Genomic DNA, 17,822 nt, shown 5'->3' with positions numbered 1-17,822 from the left:
AAAACCCACATTTAGAGATATTTAGGGATATCATTACAGCTTTGGTTCTGTCTTAGATGTAGCAGAACTATTGGCAGCAGAGCAAAAGGAAAGATCAATAATGCTTAAAATGCTGTCATGGGAAAAGTCATTTCCACATCAAATGAAATTTATCTTCAGAGAAACAAAGGATAACAATATAAAAACTCTATTTTGTTTAAAGGTCTCAAATATGCTCTAAAATTGAAATTTAATAAATAGATCATAAAAATATTAACTAAAGTCATCCATCTGAAAATGCAGTATGAGAATGTACAGTTCTATGGAAAATAACCACTTCAAAAACCACTGTTTATCCTCTGCTGACTGGCATTTTTAAGAAATTCAGTTCACCATAGCAACCTGTCTTAACACCAGCAGATAACTACAGGCTATATTTAGATATAATTGCTTTCTAGATGGCATCCTGCCTTTCCTTCATATTTAATGTCATGATCCAAGAGACCAAAATAGCATTTAATCTGATTGTAGTGTGAAGACGAGTATACTCAGGGGGATATGGCTGTGTTTCAGAACCATGAAAAGAATAGCTTCCACCAAAGGTGGTAAGATTTGTAAAGAAGCACATAAAGGTAAATAAAATTTTCATGTCTAAGAAATTTATCTTTCTTCTCAAACATGAAATGCCATTATCAAGCACTAATGATCTATAATATCAAAATACATTTCAACTGGCCAAGTTTTCATTATTATTTGATTAGTATGCTGCATTTTCAATCTGGCAACTTCTAGCTAAAAGAGAATTTTTTTGTTTACTCAAAAGCAATCCTTTACAGATGAAGTATAACAAGAGAAGTAGTAATACAAGTAATACAATACATAGAAAGGAAGATGAATAATAGATTAAAATGTTATTGTGACAAAATTACCATGGACATATTTGTGTTTTATAATCTTTGTAACAATAGTGAAAAAAATTTCTATTTTACCAAATAACACAGTTTTATACAGTTTACTTCACAATGTGCTAAGTATCATAATAATCAAACATACTACATTTTATTTTTCTTGAGTCTCTACATGAGCTGCATCAAAATCATTATTAAGGACAAGATAAAAGAAGTAAGTGAAGTTCAATTAAAAATACCAAGAATATACCACCTCACACCCATTAGGATGGCTAATACATTAAAAAAGAGAGAGAAAATAATGAGTGTTGCTGAGGAAGTGGAGAAACTGGAATCCTTGTGCACTGCTGGCAGGAATATAATATGGTGCAATCACTATGGAAAACAGTATGGCAGTTCTTCAAAAACTTAAAAATAGAATTACCATTTGATACAGCAATTCTGCTTCTGTGTATATATCCAAAAGAACTAGAAGCAGGGTCTCAAAGAATATTTGCACACCCATGTTCACAGCAGCATTACTCACAACAGCCAAAAGGTAGAAGCAACTCAGTGTCCATCAATGGATGAATAATAAGCAAACAAAACGTGCTGTGTGTGTGTATGTGTGTGTGTGTCTTTATATATATATAAGACAGAATATATAGAATAGACAGAATATATATAATAGAATATTACTCAGCCTTAAAAAGGAAGGAATTCTAACACATGCTAGAACGTGGATGAACCCCCTTGAGGCTACTATGTTAAGTAAAATAAGCCAGTCACAAAAAGACAAATATTGTACGACTTCACTTATATGAGATTCCTAGAGTATTCTAAAATCATAGAAACAGAAAGAATGGTGGTTGCCAGAGGCTGCAGGGAGGGGAAAATAGGAAGATATTGTTTGATGGGTTTAGAATAGCAGTTCTGCAAGATGAAAAACTCTTGGGATTGGTTGCAACAGTGCATATATACCTAATATTACTGAACTGTACACTTTGAAATGGTTAAGACGGTAAATTTTATGTTAAGTTTATTTTACCACAGTTAAAAAAAACACCAATAATACTGACAAGAAGTATTCCTCATTCATAATATAATTTATCCAGAATTTAGATTAAGATCTTTTCTATTTTCTTGAATCATCCTTTCTTGTAAATCTCAAGAGGTTATTACTTGGTAATGTATTTTTCAAAATCTTGACATCACTGAAGTAATCAAAAATACATTCTGAGTTCCAAAAAGAAAACAAAAGAGACTAATAACATTACTGTCATATTGTGAAAGTTCTCAAAGAATATAAACTTCCTCTATTTGACTATAATTACTAATATCCTGCATCATTAATTATATTTCTAATACTCAGAGATGGCCAATTCTTCCATGAATTAAACAATTCTTTCTCTAACTGACTTACATAACACATATCTATGATGTACTAAAAATTTTTAAGAGCTTTTGCAAATTAAAAAAAAAAAGATGTATCCATCTACACCTTCTCCCCCTCAACAATCAGCATCGACACAATGAGTAGCACAAATGTGCTCAATTTCTGTTAGTCCTTTTCATTCTTATATTATATTTCTCCTTTTGATTCTTAAAAGGCTTTTAATAATTTCTATAAATGAATCTGACTTCAAGTAATCTTTGCTGAATAGTTCATAAATAAGTAATAAGAAATCTAAAGCATAAATAAGGAAATATGTTTTATCTCTCATCTTCAGCACACAGTCAATGGAAATTTGAAAACATTTTTGAGAATTATCATATAGAGAACACAACTGAACATAACTTAAAGTATGTTACATACAGTGTCTCTTGTGCGTATAATAGTCACCTCTCCAGCAGGGGATAACAAGAAACAGACAAATGATTTCTATCACTTAAACAACATATACCCCACCACTTAAAGAGAACGAAAATTAATTATACTATGCTAAGAATAACTTCTTGTGTGTAGGCAAATTATGTATCACATTATATATGTTTCTGAGATAGGTGATGTCAAGCTAAATTTGACACTTTGCAATGTGCCACTGAAGACCACAACTAAAACAAGAGGTCTTATGACTCAAATTGACAAATTACACATACAGCAGAGGAAATCAATCTTAAAATACTTATAATCATAATAGAAAATAAGTTATTAAAACAGTTTAATTGTTTGTTTCAAAATTCAACATGCATGCAAATTACTAATTCAAACAAAGTTTTAGGCACATTTATTAGCAAAAAGTGAATGTCAAGTTCCTTTGTTCAGGTCTTAATAATACCTACAGGACAATGACAGAAACAAGTAGTCTTAGAGTAACTAGGGCCCAAAGAAGAGAGCCTGTTGGATATTCCCTTCACCACAACCTTGCCACAAGTAACATTCTGCTCTCATTATTACAACAGATCAAAGGTTAGTGGTAAGACCAGAAAGTCTTGCTTAGGGATTCACAACTTTCTCATTTTTTTTTCCCCTCCCAACATCATGCCCATTCAGTTCATTCAAGCCCAATAATTATTTTTACTATAGTGGAAGCAAAATCTTGGGGTGTATACCACACACAGCTTAGATAAACTGCACAGTATCTATCACATTATTCCATTAGCTTGACACAGATTTAAGAATATGAATTAGTCACCTTTGGTTCTGCCCTTTTGTTCTTCTCTGAGGCAGTAAACCCCTCAAATTGCATTCATACATACATACGTACATATACACATCCACATGATTTGGTTTTATTTCTGTACTTTGTCCAGATACTCCATACTTGCTCATTTATCTGATTAAGACACTCTACATACCACTCTGAGTGTCAATACTGACCAAAGTAGCCTAGGTTCTACTCAGCCTACTTTGACCTTCTCTTTTTATTCTGTTTTCCTTTCTAACAGCATTAGTAACTGAAATTAGTACTTAATTTTTCTTCACACATCAACTCCTTTCAGCAGCTCAAGTAGGTGAATCAATACAAATCTGCCAGGCATATTAACACATAAAGCATTCATTCAATACATAAATCTTATTCTAATAATACTTTTTATTTAGAATATTTATTAAAATAATATATGTACACAATTTTATCAACCCTTACATTAATCAAGAGTACTCATCAAATACTGGTAATTTTTTGTGGGGATTTTTGCAAAAAAAACTACTTCCTACCAATGTTACAATAATTCAACTCCATATAGAACCATTTGGTAGTGTCCATGAATCAAAGAGCAAATAGTAAAGAATTACGTCAAGGGTCTGGGACAGAAAAGAGGTCGCTGGCTTAAAAAAAAATCCTTACCCCATGGGGTATATACTCAGTGAATATTGCTATGGAATGGTGCCTCAGAATAAACTATTTCCCATCATAATAGCTAAAAAAAAAACATTATTTTTTCCACACCAGGCATTTCTTCCCCTAAAGAGTTTCACCAAGTAAGAAATGTACCTCTAAAAAATGAATTTGAGTCATTAATAGCACATTCTGACAATTCTTAATATGAAAAAAGTTCTTTTCAAATCCAAGTGTCAAGGGCAAAAAGTTCTTTTTTTCTGAATTTCTTACATTCTAGACTAATGCCAGGAGACTAATGCCAAATTAAGAGAATGATGCTAAATTAAGATATCTGGCTACTTTTAAACAGAAACTCAGAATTATTTCATCCATCCAATGCAGTAGTGATCTAAGATAAATTTCTCTTAGAACATGAAGATTAATTTCAGATGCATGATGAATATTATTCTACATTCTAGAAAGTACCACATTATCCAAAACACTACAACTCATTATTTTAATCCATTATTCAAGTATAATTCTTCATAGCTCTTAAATCATTACAGTCCATCTGAGCACATTTTTTCCCACAAAGACTGAATTAAAAAGATATATAATCCTATTGTACCAAAAATATACCTTACATATAATATAATAATGGAATAATTTATTTCATTCATTCAATTGGGTGAAATCTTTCAAAGAAATTCTAGTTTCCTCCCACATCCTCATGCACATGTTATTCAATATTCATTTACTGGGACTATTTATATCTGCATAGAATAATTATATTCTTCATTAAATATTTATAGGACTGAAAGGGCAACTTGTCAATCTTGATTGCAATAAAAATCACAGAAAAAGAATATTGACAATCTTTTTGAATGAGGAAAAGAGAGACATTTAAAAAAGAAAAAAAATTTATAGAGTTGGGTTTGGAAACCCATTTCTGAACTCACTATTACAATAATGAGTTCATTACAATAATAACTTTAATATTCAACCATTTTCATCAGGCTGTGTCTTGTAACTATATTTTTTAAACGACTTAGAAAATCATTAAGGAATCAACAACCTTCAGGTTCAACACACTGTTGTGTTTTATTCCTCACAACATTCTCAATGAATTACTAGTAGAAGCTGTTTGAGTGTAGATTACATGCTGATGTGGAAGACTGGAAGACAATACATTAAACATCATTAAAGAAAGCATCTGCCAGCACTCAATTTTCTTTTCTCTACTGCCTAGGGCTTAACTAGTATTGATTGCTTTTTTAATAAAAGGTGATCTTCCTGAAAGGGTATGTTCCTATAGAAGACAGTATGCATGATTTACAGTTAATATAAAACTGTAAAAAATTAATTCATGAAACAGAAATAGAAAGTGACATTATAGTCTGATATGAAATATGTTCTGATAAAGAATGGAATTGACTCATGAGCAAGAACATTAAAAGTTGAAACTTTTAAAACTCTTCAAAAATCTTGTGGTATATACAGCTGTCCAATGTAAATCATTAGAAATATATTCAAGATAGTCAAGTACATTTGGTACTATAAATAATAATTTTATACTTGTAATTATACTTACAGAAGATTATTATAAATTATTCAAAAAAGCTTAAAATTGACTAAACAAATGCAATCTCGCCTTTGCAAGTAAATAAACTACCAAATATCTTCCCTGTCTAGTATCTACTGCCTCACTGGTAACATATCAACCATTACCAGATACACTTTGAAAGTCAATCATTAATCATAACATCATCTGTTCTTCTAACATCTTCTATTTCCAAGCAGAAACTATCCCATAATTTCACTTCTGTTGAAACTATTCTATATGCTTCACTATATGTTACACAAATTGTTAGAAGAAATTACTTAACCTTAAATCAGTTTTCAGTTACAACTCTTTTGCAAAAAGTCATACCAACCATTCAGTTTTAAATTATACTTAGTACTGAAAACCAAATACTCACAAAGAGGGATCTTGTACGAGATCTTTGAGATTTATCCCACTGCGATCTTCTGCAAGATTCCTGAAGCAACTATCACTCACTAAACAGGAAAAGAGAAAAGAAAAAGAAAATTAATTTTTGTTCACATTTCATTTAAATTACTATTGACCAAAAGGAATTTTGAAATTAAAATTGGTTCTCTGGATAGAGTTTTTCCAAACATTAAGAATGATCAGTTTCTGGGCCTGGTAGATTAAGCAGCAAATATTAATATTCAATAACAAGCTAATAATTTAAGCACACAGATTTTATACAAACACAATATATAAAAGAGTAAACATGTGGGTCTAAATGTGGTTCTTTCTTTTATAAGACAAATTTACCAGTCCATAATGGCAAGGCACTGCTTCCACAACTAAAAACAAAAACAAAAAAAAGATAACAATCCCCAAAACCATATCTTTAAAGAGAATGAGAAAAAAACTAAGAGCAAAGTGTTACCTCTTCTTTGGTAAGCTGTGCCTCCTGATTGTTTCATTTCTGGGAATATTTGCCATTTAGAAATAAACTAAGAATCAGAGAGAGGGACACTAACAGAGAAAAGAGCAACCAGTATAGTCTTGAAAATTCATGGGCTGACATGATAGATTGGAATCCCATGGAACCCACAAAACACAGACAGTTTCCTTCTGGGAGATATGCTAAGAGCTAGTACTGCACAAGAGGATTTGGGAGGAGGAGAAGAGAATGGGCCACAAGGCAGATAATGTTTTCCATAGTGTTGTGGTGATTAGGAGTTAAAGTCACACTACAACAGGTGGAGCCTACCACTTTCACTGTAGAATTTCAGTAGGTCTCCCCTCAAGACATTTGCTCTCAACCAAAGTACCCCACTTTGAGGAGGGGATGAGTAAAAGGGGACAGAACCCAAAAGGTGAAGTAAAATCTCCAACAATTTCACAGTACATTAGTACAAAGTCACAGCAGAGAGAAATACCTGCAATGCAACAGATCTGGCCCTTAAGACATTTAAACCCAAAGACAGACTGAGTATATCTAAAGCTGTCACTCAAACCATCTAGCTCAAATTGTGGTTAAGATGATTAGCACTTTATCATTTCTTCCTAATACAATATTGAGAGAAAGTAACATTTACATCAATATCTATGATCCTATGATAAACAGTATCTGGCATACAATAAAAATGACAAAGTATGGGAAATGGCACAAAATGTGACCAATAACCAGCAAAAAAAAAAATGTACATGCCAACCCACAGATGATAGAGAATTATAAGACAAGAACTTTAAGAAAAGTTAAGGAAAACATACCTAACATAAGTTAAAGAAGACAGAAAAATAATCACAGTAGATGAAAATAGGAACATTTCAATAGAGAATTAAAATCTATTAAGAAGAATTAAATAGTAATTTTAGAACTAAAAAATACAACACCTGAAATTAATAAATCAATGGGTGAGTTTTATAGCCAGCTCAACACAGCAATCCTTTAGTGAACTTAAATAGATCAGCAAAAATATCCACACTGAAGCAAAATGAGAAAAAGAATGAAAAGAACAGAGCAGAAGGGACATGTGAGACTCAAACAGCCCAATGTAATTGTAGTTGAGAAGAAAGACAATGAGGAAGAAGCAGTATTTTCAGAAAAAAAATCTGAGGCTATCCAGAACTGATACAATACATTGACTCACTGACTCAGGGTTTATCTTCAACCTGCACTGCACAAAGTGAAAGAAAACCACATTCAGCAATCAAACTGCTAATAATAAAAGATAACAAGAAAATCTATAATATAGCCAGGTGGCAAAAAAGGACACATCACCTTCAAGGAAAAAACAGTAAAACTTACAGCTGAGTGTTTCCACATAAACTATGGAAGCCAGAAGACAATGGAACAATATGGTTAAAATGCTGGAGGAAAACCTAGAATCTAAAAGTCTATACCTTGATGAAACATCCATTGCAAAATTAAAGATGAAATAAAACTTTACTTGTATAATATTTTTATATTTGTTAAAATTTAAGTGATTATTTTGTTTAACAGTCATATATCTATATATCTATATCTATATATATATATATATATATATATATATATCTTAGAGAGCTATTTCTAATCTTCATTAAAAGAAGAATATACTTCCCTTTTTCCTTTCAAAGATCAATTCCCTAATATTTTATTTGGATTTCATTTTCCTTTTTCTTATAGCTCAAAATTATAAGCCCCTAAATCTGAATCTGCTTCTGATATAAATGATTAATGCATATATAACAATGGAGTAAAAACATCTGAAGTTGAAAAAGTTTGGATTCCTTTTTATTAATTCCAAAAAGATGTCCCCTACTAGTTTTTTCTTTTCCTTTTTTTTTTTTTGCAGTGAGAGGAGTAATTTTGATTAATATATGATTTTCTTTCCATATTTAACAGACACTGATCTCAACCTGTTGACTTGATACAAATCTTGTTTTTCATAATTTTAACACAAATGCTCTTTATTACACCAGTTCCTAAATAGAACCAAAAAGAAAAAAAAAATGTTGGCACATTATGAGAAAAGTTGGTTTCCAGCTGAGCTGAACTAATACTGAAGTTATATTATATCATAAAATTTGTTCTCATAAAGTTTCCTGCCCAATTTGGCAAATATGAGAGCTTAGTTACAAATTTTAAAAGCCTGAAAGTTTTGGAAGCTTAATTAAAATGGAATAAACTTTTGCTCCTTTAAAGGCTTGCTAGTCAGCTACTGTAAAATGAGTTTTGCTAAAGAAGGCATTTTCTAAAATACCCCATCCAAATTTTAAGTGAAAAACAGAGAAGGAAATCTAAGGAAACAGTTCAACACAGTCTGAAACTTTACCTACCAAGTAAGATATATTTATTGTTTTTAGTTTAAGGCATATTTCAACAATGAAAGAAATTTTGTTTTTGAATTATCAATAAGAATATCATACATTTTAAGAAGCTAATAAACATACTTTTTCCATCTGTAAATCACACCAAAATCAATCAGTTTTGGTCATATTTTTCTGTTATTTTTTTCCCCACTATATGCCAACTGAAAGAATTAATATGCTCCAGAAATAAACCCATGCACTTACGGTCAATTAATCTATGACAAAGGAGGCAAGAATATACAATGGAGAAAAGACAGTCTCTTCAATAAGTGGTGCTGGGAAAACTGAACAGCAATATGTAAAGGAATGAAATTAGAACATTCTCTAATACCATATACAAAAATAAACACAAAGTGGATTAAAGATCTAATTGTAAGACTGGATACTCCAAAACTCCTAGAGGAAGACATAGGCAGAACACACTCAGACATAAATTGCAGCAATATTTCTTTCAATCTGTCCCCTAGAGTAATGGAAATAAAGGCAAAAATAAGCAAATGGGACCTAATTAAACTTAAAAACTTGTGTGCACCAAGGAAGATAAACAAAACAAAAAGACAACCTACAGATTGGGAGAGAATATTTGCACATGATGAGAATGACAAAGGATTAATCTCCAAAATATACAACACCTCATACAGCTAAATACCAAAAAAACAAACAACCCAATTAAAAAATGGGCAGAAGACCTAAATAGACATTTCACCAAAGAAGACCTACAGATGGCCAACAGGCACATGGAAAGATGCTCAATATTGCTAATTATCAGAGAAATGCAATCAAAACTACAATGAGGTATCACCTCACACCAGTCAGAATGGCCATCATTAAAAAGTCTACAAATAATAAATGCTGGAGAGACTGTGAAGAAAAAGGAACCCTCCTACACTGTTGGTGGGAATATAAATTGGTGCAGCCACTATGAATAACAGTAAGGCAGTTTCTTAAAAAATTAAAAATAGAGTTACCATATGATCCCGCAATCCCACCCCCGAGCATATATCCAAAGACTCTAACTTGAAAAAATACATGCACTCCAATGTTCATAGCAGCACTATTTACAATAGCCAAGACACGGAAGCAACCTAAATGTCCATCCACAGATGAATGGATAAAGAAGAAAAAAATTATATATATATATAATATATATACAATAGAATATTACTCAGCCATAAAAAAGAATGCAATAATGCCACTTGTAGCAACATGAATGGATCTAGAGATTATCATATTAAGTGCAGTAAGTCAGACAAAGACAAATATCATATGACATCACTTATATGTGGAATACAAAAAAAGATACAAACGAATTTATTTACAAACTGGAAATAGACTCATAGACATAGAAAACAATTATGGTTACCAAAGGGGAAAAAGGTGGGGGGAGGGATAAAGTAGAAGTTTAGGATTAACATATACACACTACTATATATAAAAATAAGATAACAAGGACCTACTGTATAGCACAAGGAACTATATTCAATATCTTGTAATAAACTATAATGGAAAAGAATCTGCAAAAGAATATATGTATATGTGTGTATGTATGTGTGTGTGTGTGTATATATATATATATAAACTAAATCACTTTGCTGTACACCTGAAATTAACACAACACTTGTAAATCAACTATACTTTAAAAACAATTTTTTTAAAGAAATGAGCTATCAAACCATGAAAAGACATGGAAGGACTTTATGCATAATTGCTAAGTGAAATAAGCCAGTCTGAAAAGGCTAACGACTCTGTAGTTTCATCTATATGACATTTTGGAAAAGTAAAACTATAGAGATGTTGACACCATCCTCATGATATAATAGTGTATAGCATTATGCATTTGTTAATACTCAAGAGACCAACAGTACAACACAAAGAAGTAAGCCTTAATGAAAAGTATGGACTTCAATAATAATTTATCAATATTAGTTTCTCAGTTATAACAAATGCACTACACTGATGCAAAATGTTAAAAATAAGGGTCCTAGCAGCTAAGGCGGCTGAAGGAGCGGCAGTGGCCACGGAGCCCAGCTTTGTGAACTCTCTGCGCGACTCGGCCCACAGGTACCCGGCACGCGCCCGCCCCGCTGCCACGATGCCCGAAAGGAAGGTCAGCTCCGCCCGCCCAGGGGCTGGCAAAGGAGGAGCCCAAGAAGAGATCGGGCGAGATTGTCAGCTAAATCCACTACTGCAAAAATGGAAACGAAGCCAAAAAATGAGGGAGGAAAGGATAAACTTTCAGACAAAAAAGAGAAAAGGAGAGCAAAGGGAAAATAGGCCGAAGTGGCTAACCAAGAGACTAAAGATTTACCTGAAGAAAAGGGAGAAACTAAAAACAAGGAGAGCCCAGCCTCTGATGAAGCAGGAGAGAAAAAAGCCAAGTCTGATTAATAGCATACTCCTGGTCTTATCAGTGGTCCCTGTCTCCCTTCTTGTACAATCCAGAGGAGTATTTTTACCAACTATTTTGTAAACGCAAGAATTTTAGTAGTTCTAGAAACATTTTTAAGAAGGAGGAAATCCCAACTCATCCCATTCTTCAAGTGTAAATTTTTTTTTCTTTTCTAAGAGTTGAAATCATTTGCTGGTTATTTATTTTTAGATACAACCAAAAAATAGTGGGGTATTGAATATGGGAAGCTTTGATTATCTTGGGTGTCAGCTTAACATTCCATAGATGGGGTAGTTTTTATATCCTATAATACAGAGCATACTTAAATTGCAATTTGGAGTCAGTTGTGCATTTAATGTCTTGAACACTTTAAATTACTTCTCTTCCCATGTTGTTTTTGGTAGAATTGTTTCCTAAAGCAAACCACTCCTTGATCTTGGCTCTCCTTGTCAGAATTTTGGGCACTCTGTAACATCTTTGGTCAGGGTAGTCCAGTTTTCCTAGTAACTTTGTCAACGTGCTGTGGACGACCAAAAATTTGAGTATGTAGTGTGTATGATATTGAATTATGAATTGGTGCGACTTACGATGTAATAGCATATCAACATTTGATGATATTGGTAGTTGATACCCTGTTAAGGAAAATTTGCCTCCAAATTTTAAGCTGGAAAGTCACTGGAATAACTGGAAAAGAATCACAACTGCATGATTTTTTAGATTTTTGGTATGTATGTTAAGAATTGTGTACAAATTGAAATGTCTGTGTACTGATCCTCAAAACAACCAATAAAATCTCAATTATGAAAGAAAAAAATGTTTAAAAATAGGGGGAACTGTGAGCTGAGAATATATGTATAAACTACCTGGCCAATTTCTCTGTAAATCTAAAACTACTCTAAAAAATGAAGTCCATTAACTTTTTAAAAAATGCTCACATAAAAACCTGTATTCAGATGTTTACTGTGGCTTCCATTCATAATCTTATTTCTATGTTCCTGAGAAAAGACCCAGTGACCAGATTTTCTGACTCACCAAAAGCCAGAATAGGCAAATGACCTTAAAGAAAAAATACCTATAAAAGTGAGCTATCTTCTCTAACATTCTCTTCTTTCTAGAATCATAGCCTCTCTGGTCTTTGCTTTATTGCTTTGACTGCCTTTTAGCAGATATTCTTGAATTTTATCTTGCTTTTTCTAGAAGGTCTCAGAAGGACCACAAATTCGTTGTCAGTTACTCTATCATATACAAAAGAAGAAATCAAAGAATAACAATTTAAAGACATTTCAAATAGCAGTTAAACTCAAAACGTGTTGCCAATAATGCACATAATTGGAGTGAAGTCAGTATTAAAAGCTATCACTAAGTTTGTGTACACACAGACAATGTCAACTATGTCATAACAGTTGCTTCAACAATGTAAGATGTAACTCAATTTCAAGAGGTGTTAAAATTAACAATATTTGATACTAAGTTAATTTATAGTACTAAATAATATGTGCCTTAATTATCCTTAAATATCTACAATTTTCATGTGCAAACAAAGCAGCATCAAAGTTTCTTTGCGAGAATTTGCTAATGATCCTAGAATGTATGTGTTGAAATAATCACTGAGATAGTAGAATGTTATTCCAAATGAAAAATTATCTCAGGCCCAGGTTTATCAGAGGGTTGTTTTCTTAAATCTTACTTTACATAAGACTGAGTGACCAGACACTGCTTTTCAAGCAGGCCAGAGAAAAAACTCCTTCAGTAATCAAAAGTATCAAAACTTTCCAGAAGATAAATAAGTTTCACTATAAATCTAACCTGAAGCAGAAGAACAAATCTGTCATTAGTTATTCATAGGAGATCAATGAACTGGGGATCCAAAGGCTTTAATGTTTGCTATCCACATGGATAATAACCAAATAGGTGAGCATGAGTAATGAAAATATTTAAGTTAAGAAACCATGTAAACATCATATAATTATCAAAGTTCTGATTAGATGGATTACCCAAGGAATTAACTCTAATATGCCGACATTCCATATAGTCATATTTTTCTGCCTCTGACTTGCAGTATCAAACAACTTGGTAGTGTGCTCTCTGATTTCCACCCTATCATGTCACCTGGTACTATCTTAAAAAGACATCACATCTTACCAGCAATGGCAACAATGCATTTTTAAGTAACAAAATGTATTTTTTTTAACTTTTGAATCTTCATAAAATTTTCCTGTAATATTCAATATCAATGCAGTTTCCTTTTTTTAAGCTTCAAATGCGGTGTTTATTACCTGATAAATTGGTAAAATAACTTCTTTAGTGATAATAGTTCATGCTGACCAGGATGTCATTTCATCACCAGGTGTGACTGAACTTGGTTATATTCACAATATACAGTATGAAAAAAACTTTACATTGGTACTTTTTTGGAAAATAAAATGACAATATTTACCCAGAATCACAACCAAGTGCTTACCCTTTGACCTAATAATCCTAAGGAAATCGTAATTTGAAAAAACAAAAAATAATTTTCTTATGTACATTCATTGGTTTTATTTTTTAGATTCCACATATAAGTGATAACATTGAGGATTTGTCTTTCTCTGATTTATTTCACTAAGCATAATACTCTCAACATTATTGCAAATGGAAGAATTTCATTCTTTTTATGGCTAATATTCCATTGTGTGTGTGTGTATATGTGTGTGTGTGTATGTAATCTAAAAAATAAAACAAATGAGTGTATGTAACAAAACAGAAACAAGCTCACAGGTATACAGAACAAGCTGGTGGTTACCAACAAGGAGAGGGAAGAGGGGAGGAAAAGACAAGAAAAAGGTACGGAATTAATAGATAAAAACCACTAGCATGAAATAGATGAACAACAAGGATATATACTGTACAGCATAGAGAAACATAGCCTCAATGAAGTTCCTTGATTCCAAAGATAAAAACACAGGAAAAAATATTTTTTAAATCAATATTCATTTCTCCTATCTGATTTAAAATATTTATTGTTCTGTATCTATTTCCCTGATTCTGCCTAGCTACAAGGTTTGGATCACAGAGGGGATTATAATAAAAGAAATTTAACTGCATAATCTATTCCTTTGAAATAAGGATAACATCACAACAACAGCAATGACACAAAAAAAAACTAACATTTATTGATTGCTTCCTATGTGTCTCACACCAAAGAAAATGCTTTCTATGCTTTACATCATTTAAAAACCATTCCCTAAAGACTTATTCTTCTGCATAAGTTATAGTCACAAAAGAATGTCACTCTTCCTAAAAATGAGAATATGCTGAAAAAAATCATCATTTTAAAAAACTATCATAGAGCTAGGAGGCAAAGAAACCTAAATGAACTAAAATCCAGAAAATGGAAGAAAAGAAGAGCTGCTTTCAACCTTGGTGGAACAGCTATAGTAGGAGGAAGTCACCAAATATGGAAATAAGAAGAAACCAGAAAAAATTTTGACAAATAATTAAAGACCAACTGTGGGCTAGCACTATAATTAGCCTCTCTGGAACCCCAGCCACAAAGAAAGTCTGCACTTGACAGGGAAATCTCCCCCTTTGGCTAAGCTGACACCTAGGGTATACCAACCTTGCTAGCCTGATAACTATTAGAGGAAAGAAAGAAGCATTATACCCAGAAATAGGGCAAAACCTCAAATTTTCAAAATACGTCTACATAATCTTCTCCCGCTTTAGCCCTGATAATTATCAGCAAGGAAGCAGTCAAAAGATAATTCCTTTCTGAGAATGGCCACATTTAGTGTCAAACTGCCTTATCAAGATATGTGCACCAGGAGGAGCTGAGAGTCAGTCAGAAATCTTTTTGAGCTGATGTTGGAGGAGGCCAACTCAGGGCTCAACAATACCAGATGCCTGTGGATGGTATGAAATATAGAACTTCTAGCAAACAGTTTGACTTTTGGCCCACTGAGTTTGGCCTTTGTGACAAAAAGAACACCAATGTCAGAATGTAGATAGTTCAGAAGTCCGAATACATGACACATTCATTTCAAAGGCCACAATAGTATATAACCAGTTGATCGGACCGGACAAAACCATACCTGAAAAAGTTATGTGAAACAGCACAAGTAGACCCAAGATGGAGTCAAAGATCCTTCACCATTAGAAAAACGGGCCAACTTCTGCTAGGAGTAACAAGTTTGGCAGACAGTGATGGCTTCCACATCATAAGCATATAGCACTATATTTTTAGCCCAGTCTATGGTAGTGGATACCTCAGCCACACCCAATACAATGTTGGATCCAGGTGGTAGTGTGGTGACCTGGGCAGTGTAGGCTTGATCAGCAGCAGTTTAACTTCAGTCAATTCTATCAAAAATAGGCCCTTACCCTAAGCATCAATTTGAGTGACCAAGACCTTCCAAATGGTAGCTGTGATTTGTTTCCACAGCTTGTGGTCTCATCGAGAGGTGTGCCTTTAATCTGCTATTCTGTAATCTTACCCAAGTGAGGCCATCATCAATAGCCCACCACTCAGGAAAAATATATTATACTTAATCTTTTAGAGTATTGTCTAAGGCAGAGGTTGGAAATTTTTTTTTTTTTTTTTTTGGAAAGGGGCAAATAGTAAATATTTTAAGTTTTACAAGCCACATACAGTCTCTGGTGTGTATTCATTTTATTTCCATTACTTTAAAAAATATAAAAAACATTCCCAGGCTTAAGAACAGAATGAACACAGGCTGCAGTCAGATATGGCACACCTGAAGTTTGCCAGCCCCTGGTCTAAGGCAAAGAAAACAGCTTTTAATTCAGGCTTTTGTGCTCATCGTAATCAGCCCTTACCACAATTAGTCTGCCAGACTTGATCTTGGAGCTGGAGGGTGGCTGCCACCCAGTGGACACCATCAGCTTTTCACTTAGTTGAACCATCAGTGAAACAGGCCCAAACATTTAAGATAAACTCCTTACCTACAAGGTCATTTTAACATCATTTTCTCACTGCAAACTTTGTTCAGATCTATCAGTTGAATTCAGGTACTTTTTCCTCTACCAAAACATGACGTCTAATAAGCACACATCAGGGGCATACAGTAATAGCCACAAATGATTCTGATACTCCCAGGTGGAAATGCAGGGAAGAGAATGTAGCATGAAGAAAAGGGGAATAGTGGGGACACCAGGAGTAGTAGGTAGGCTTTTTCTCTCCTTTGGCTGCTCCCTCCACAGCTGGGTTCAAGCCCTTGGGTTGTTTCCTCCTTCATCTAATTTCTGACTCCAGCTCAGGGAACCTACATATCCCCACAGTCCTTTTCTTCAGCCTTCTGCACTTTTGACAACATCCTGCCCAGGTTACAGGAAGGATGGTGAATTGAGCACCTGTATCCAACACAGCCATAAAACTTTTGAGTCCCTCCTCTTCTTGGAAGTTCGCAAGGCTGCTCAGTGTTTCCTTTGTAGTATCTGAGGTCAAGGTATATGGTGAAGATAGGATGAGAGGATGCAGATTGAGAAAGTGGCACACACAATAAACATGGCTTTGCATTTACTTTCAGTTTGAGCGGCCAGACCCAGGGTTCAATCAGATCAGCTTCTAATGCTGTTGGTTCATCCCAAGGTCTATATCCTCACTGCTGACACAATTCATTTTAGGCTGAGAGACCCACTGATTCAGCAGCCAAGCAACAGTGCTTTTAGACTAGGGCCACAGGGCTTGCTACCACAGTGTTAGGAAAAACAGTCCCTTTTTTTCCCACACAGAAGAGAGTGAACAACCAAAGTACCATTTGGGCAGCTTGTTTGAATCCTCAAACTCACTGCTTAACCTCTAAACATCATCAATCAGCAGGACAACGGGGGAATTCCCTCCCCACCCAGCCCTCATGCTCAACACTTAAGTGAAAGCATTGGCTATCAGGTTCCAGGGAACCTTCTCTCATTTGTTAACCTGCCAATGGGGAGCACTTGTCCGTCTTCCATAAAGCCACGTCTCATTAGCATCCCAATCTCTCGTCAAAACTACATAAAAAGTACTAGAATTAATAATAAGTAAGTTTAGCAAGATTATACAACACAAGGTAAATATACAGAAATCAACTGTATTTTTATATACTATCAATGAACAAAGGAAAAAATTTTAAAGTACCAATTACAATTAACATCCAAAATAAGGAATTCTTACAAATACGTCTCATAATAAGTGTGAAAGACTCAAACACTGCCGAGAAATATTAAAGATCTAAATAAGTAAGACATACACCCTGCTTAATAAAAATTAATTTGAAATGGATCACAGACCCAAAGCTTAAAATTGTACAAATTCTACAAATAAACCTAGAAGGAAATATTTGTGACCCTGAGTTAGCCAAAGATTTCTTAGAATACCAAAGAACAATCCATTAGAGAACACTGAATGTCATCGTTGAAACAATTTATTCTGAAATAATCACAGACTCACAGGA

The 17,822-nt window shown here is 33.6% G+C and overlaps 1 protein-coding gene across 8 annotated transcripts in view; it reads right to left on the bottom strand.

Moving 5' to 3' along the window:
• The window catches only part of GPHN (gephyrin), a 425,260-nt gene that overhangs the window by 337,140 nt on the left and 70,298 nt on the right, over window positions 1–17,822 (bottom strand). For all 8 annotated transcript variants that reach the window (XM_032482212.1, XM_032482207.1, XM_032482209.1 and 5 more), the window contains exon 2: window positions 6,109–6,187. In XM_032482212.1, coding sequence (XP_032338103.1) covers window positions 6,109–6,187 — 79 coding nt within the window. The remainder of the gene's footprint in view (window positions 1–6,108; window positions 6,188–17,822) is intronic.

The sequence above is a fragment of the Camelus ferus genome, chromosome 6, assembly GCF_009834535.1.
Source record: "Camelus ferus isolate YT-003-E chromosome 6, BCGSAC_Cfer_1.0, whole genome shotgun sequence".
NCBI classification, from domain to species: Eukaryota; Metazoa; Chordata; class Mammalia; order Artiodactyla; family Camelidae; genus Camelus; species Camelus ferus.
The sequence above is the reverse complement of the archived record's forward strand: the minus strand, read 5'-3'. Positions and strand labels throughout refer to the sequence as shown.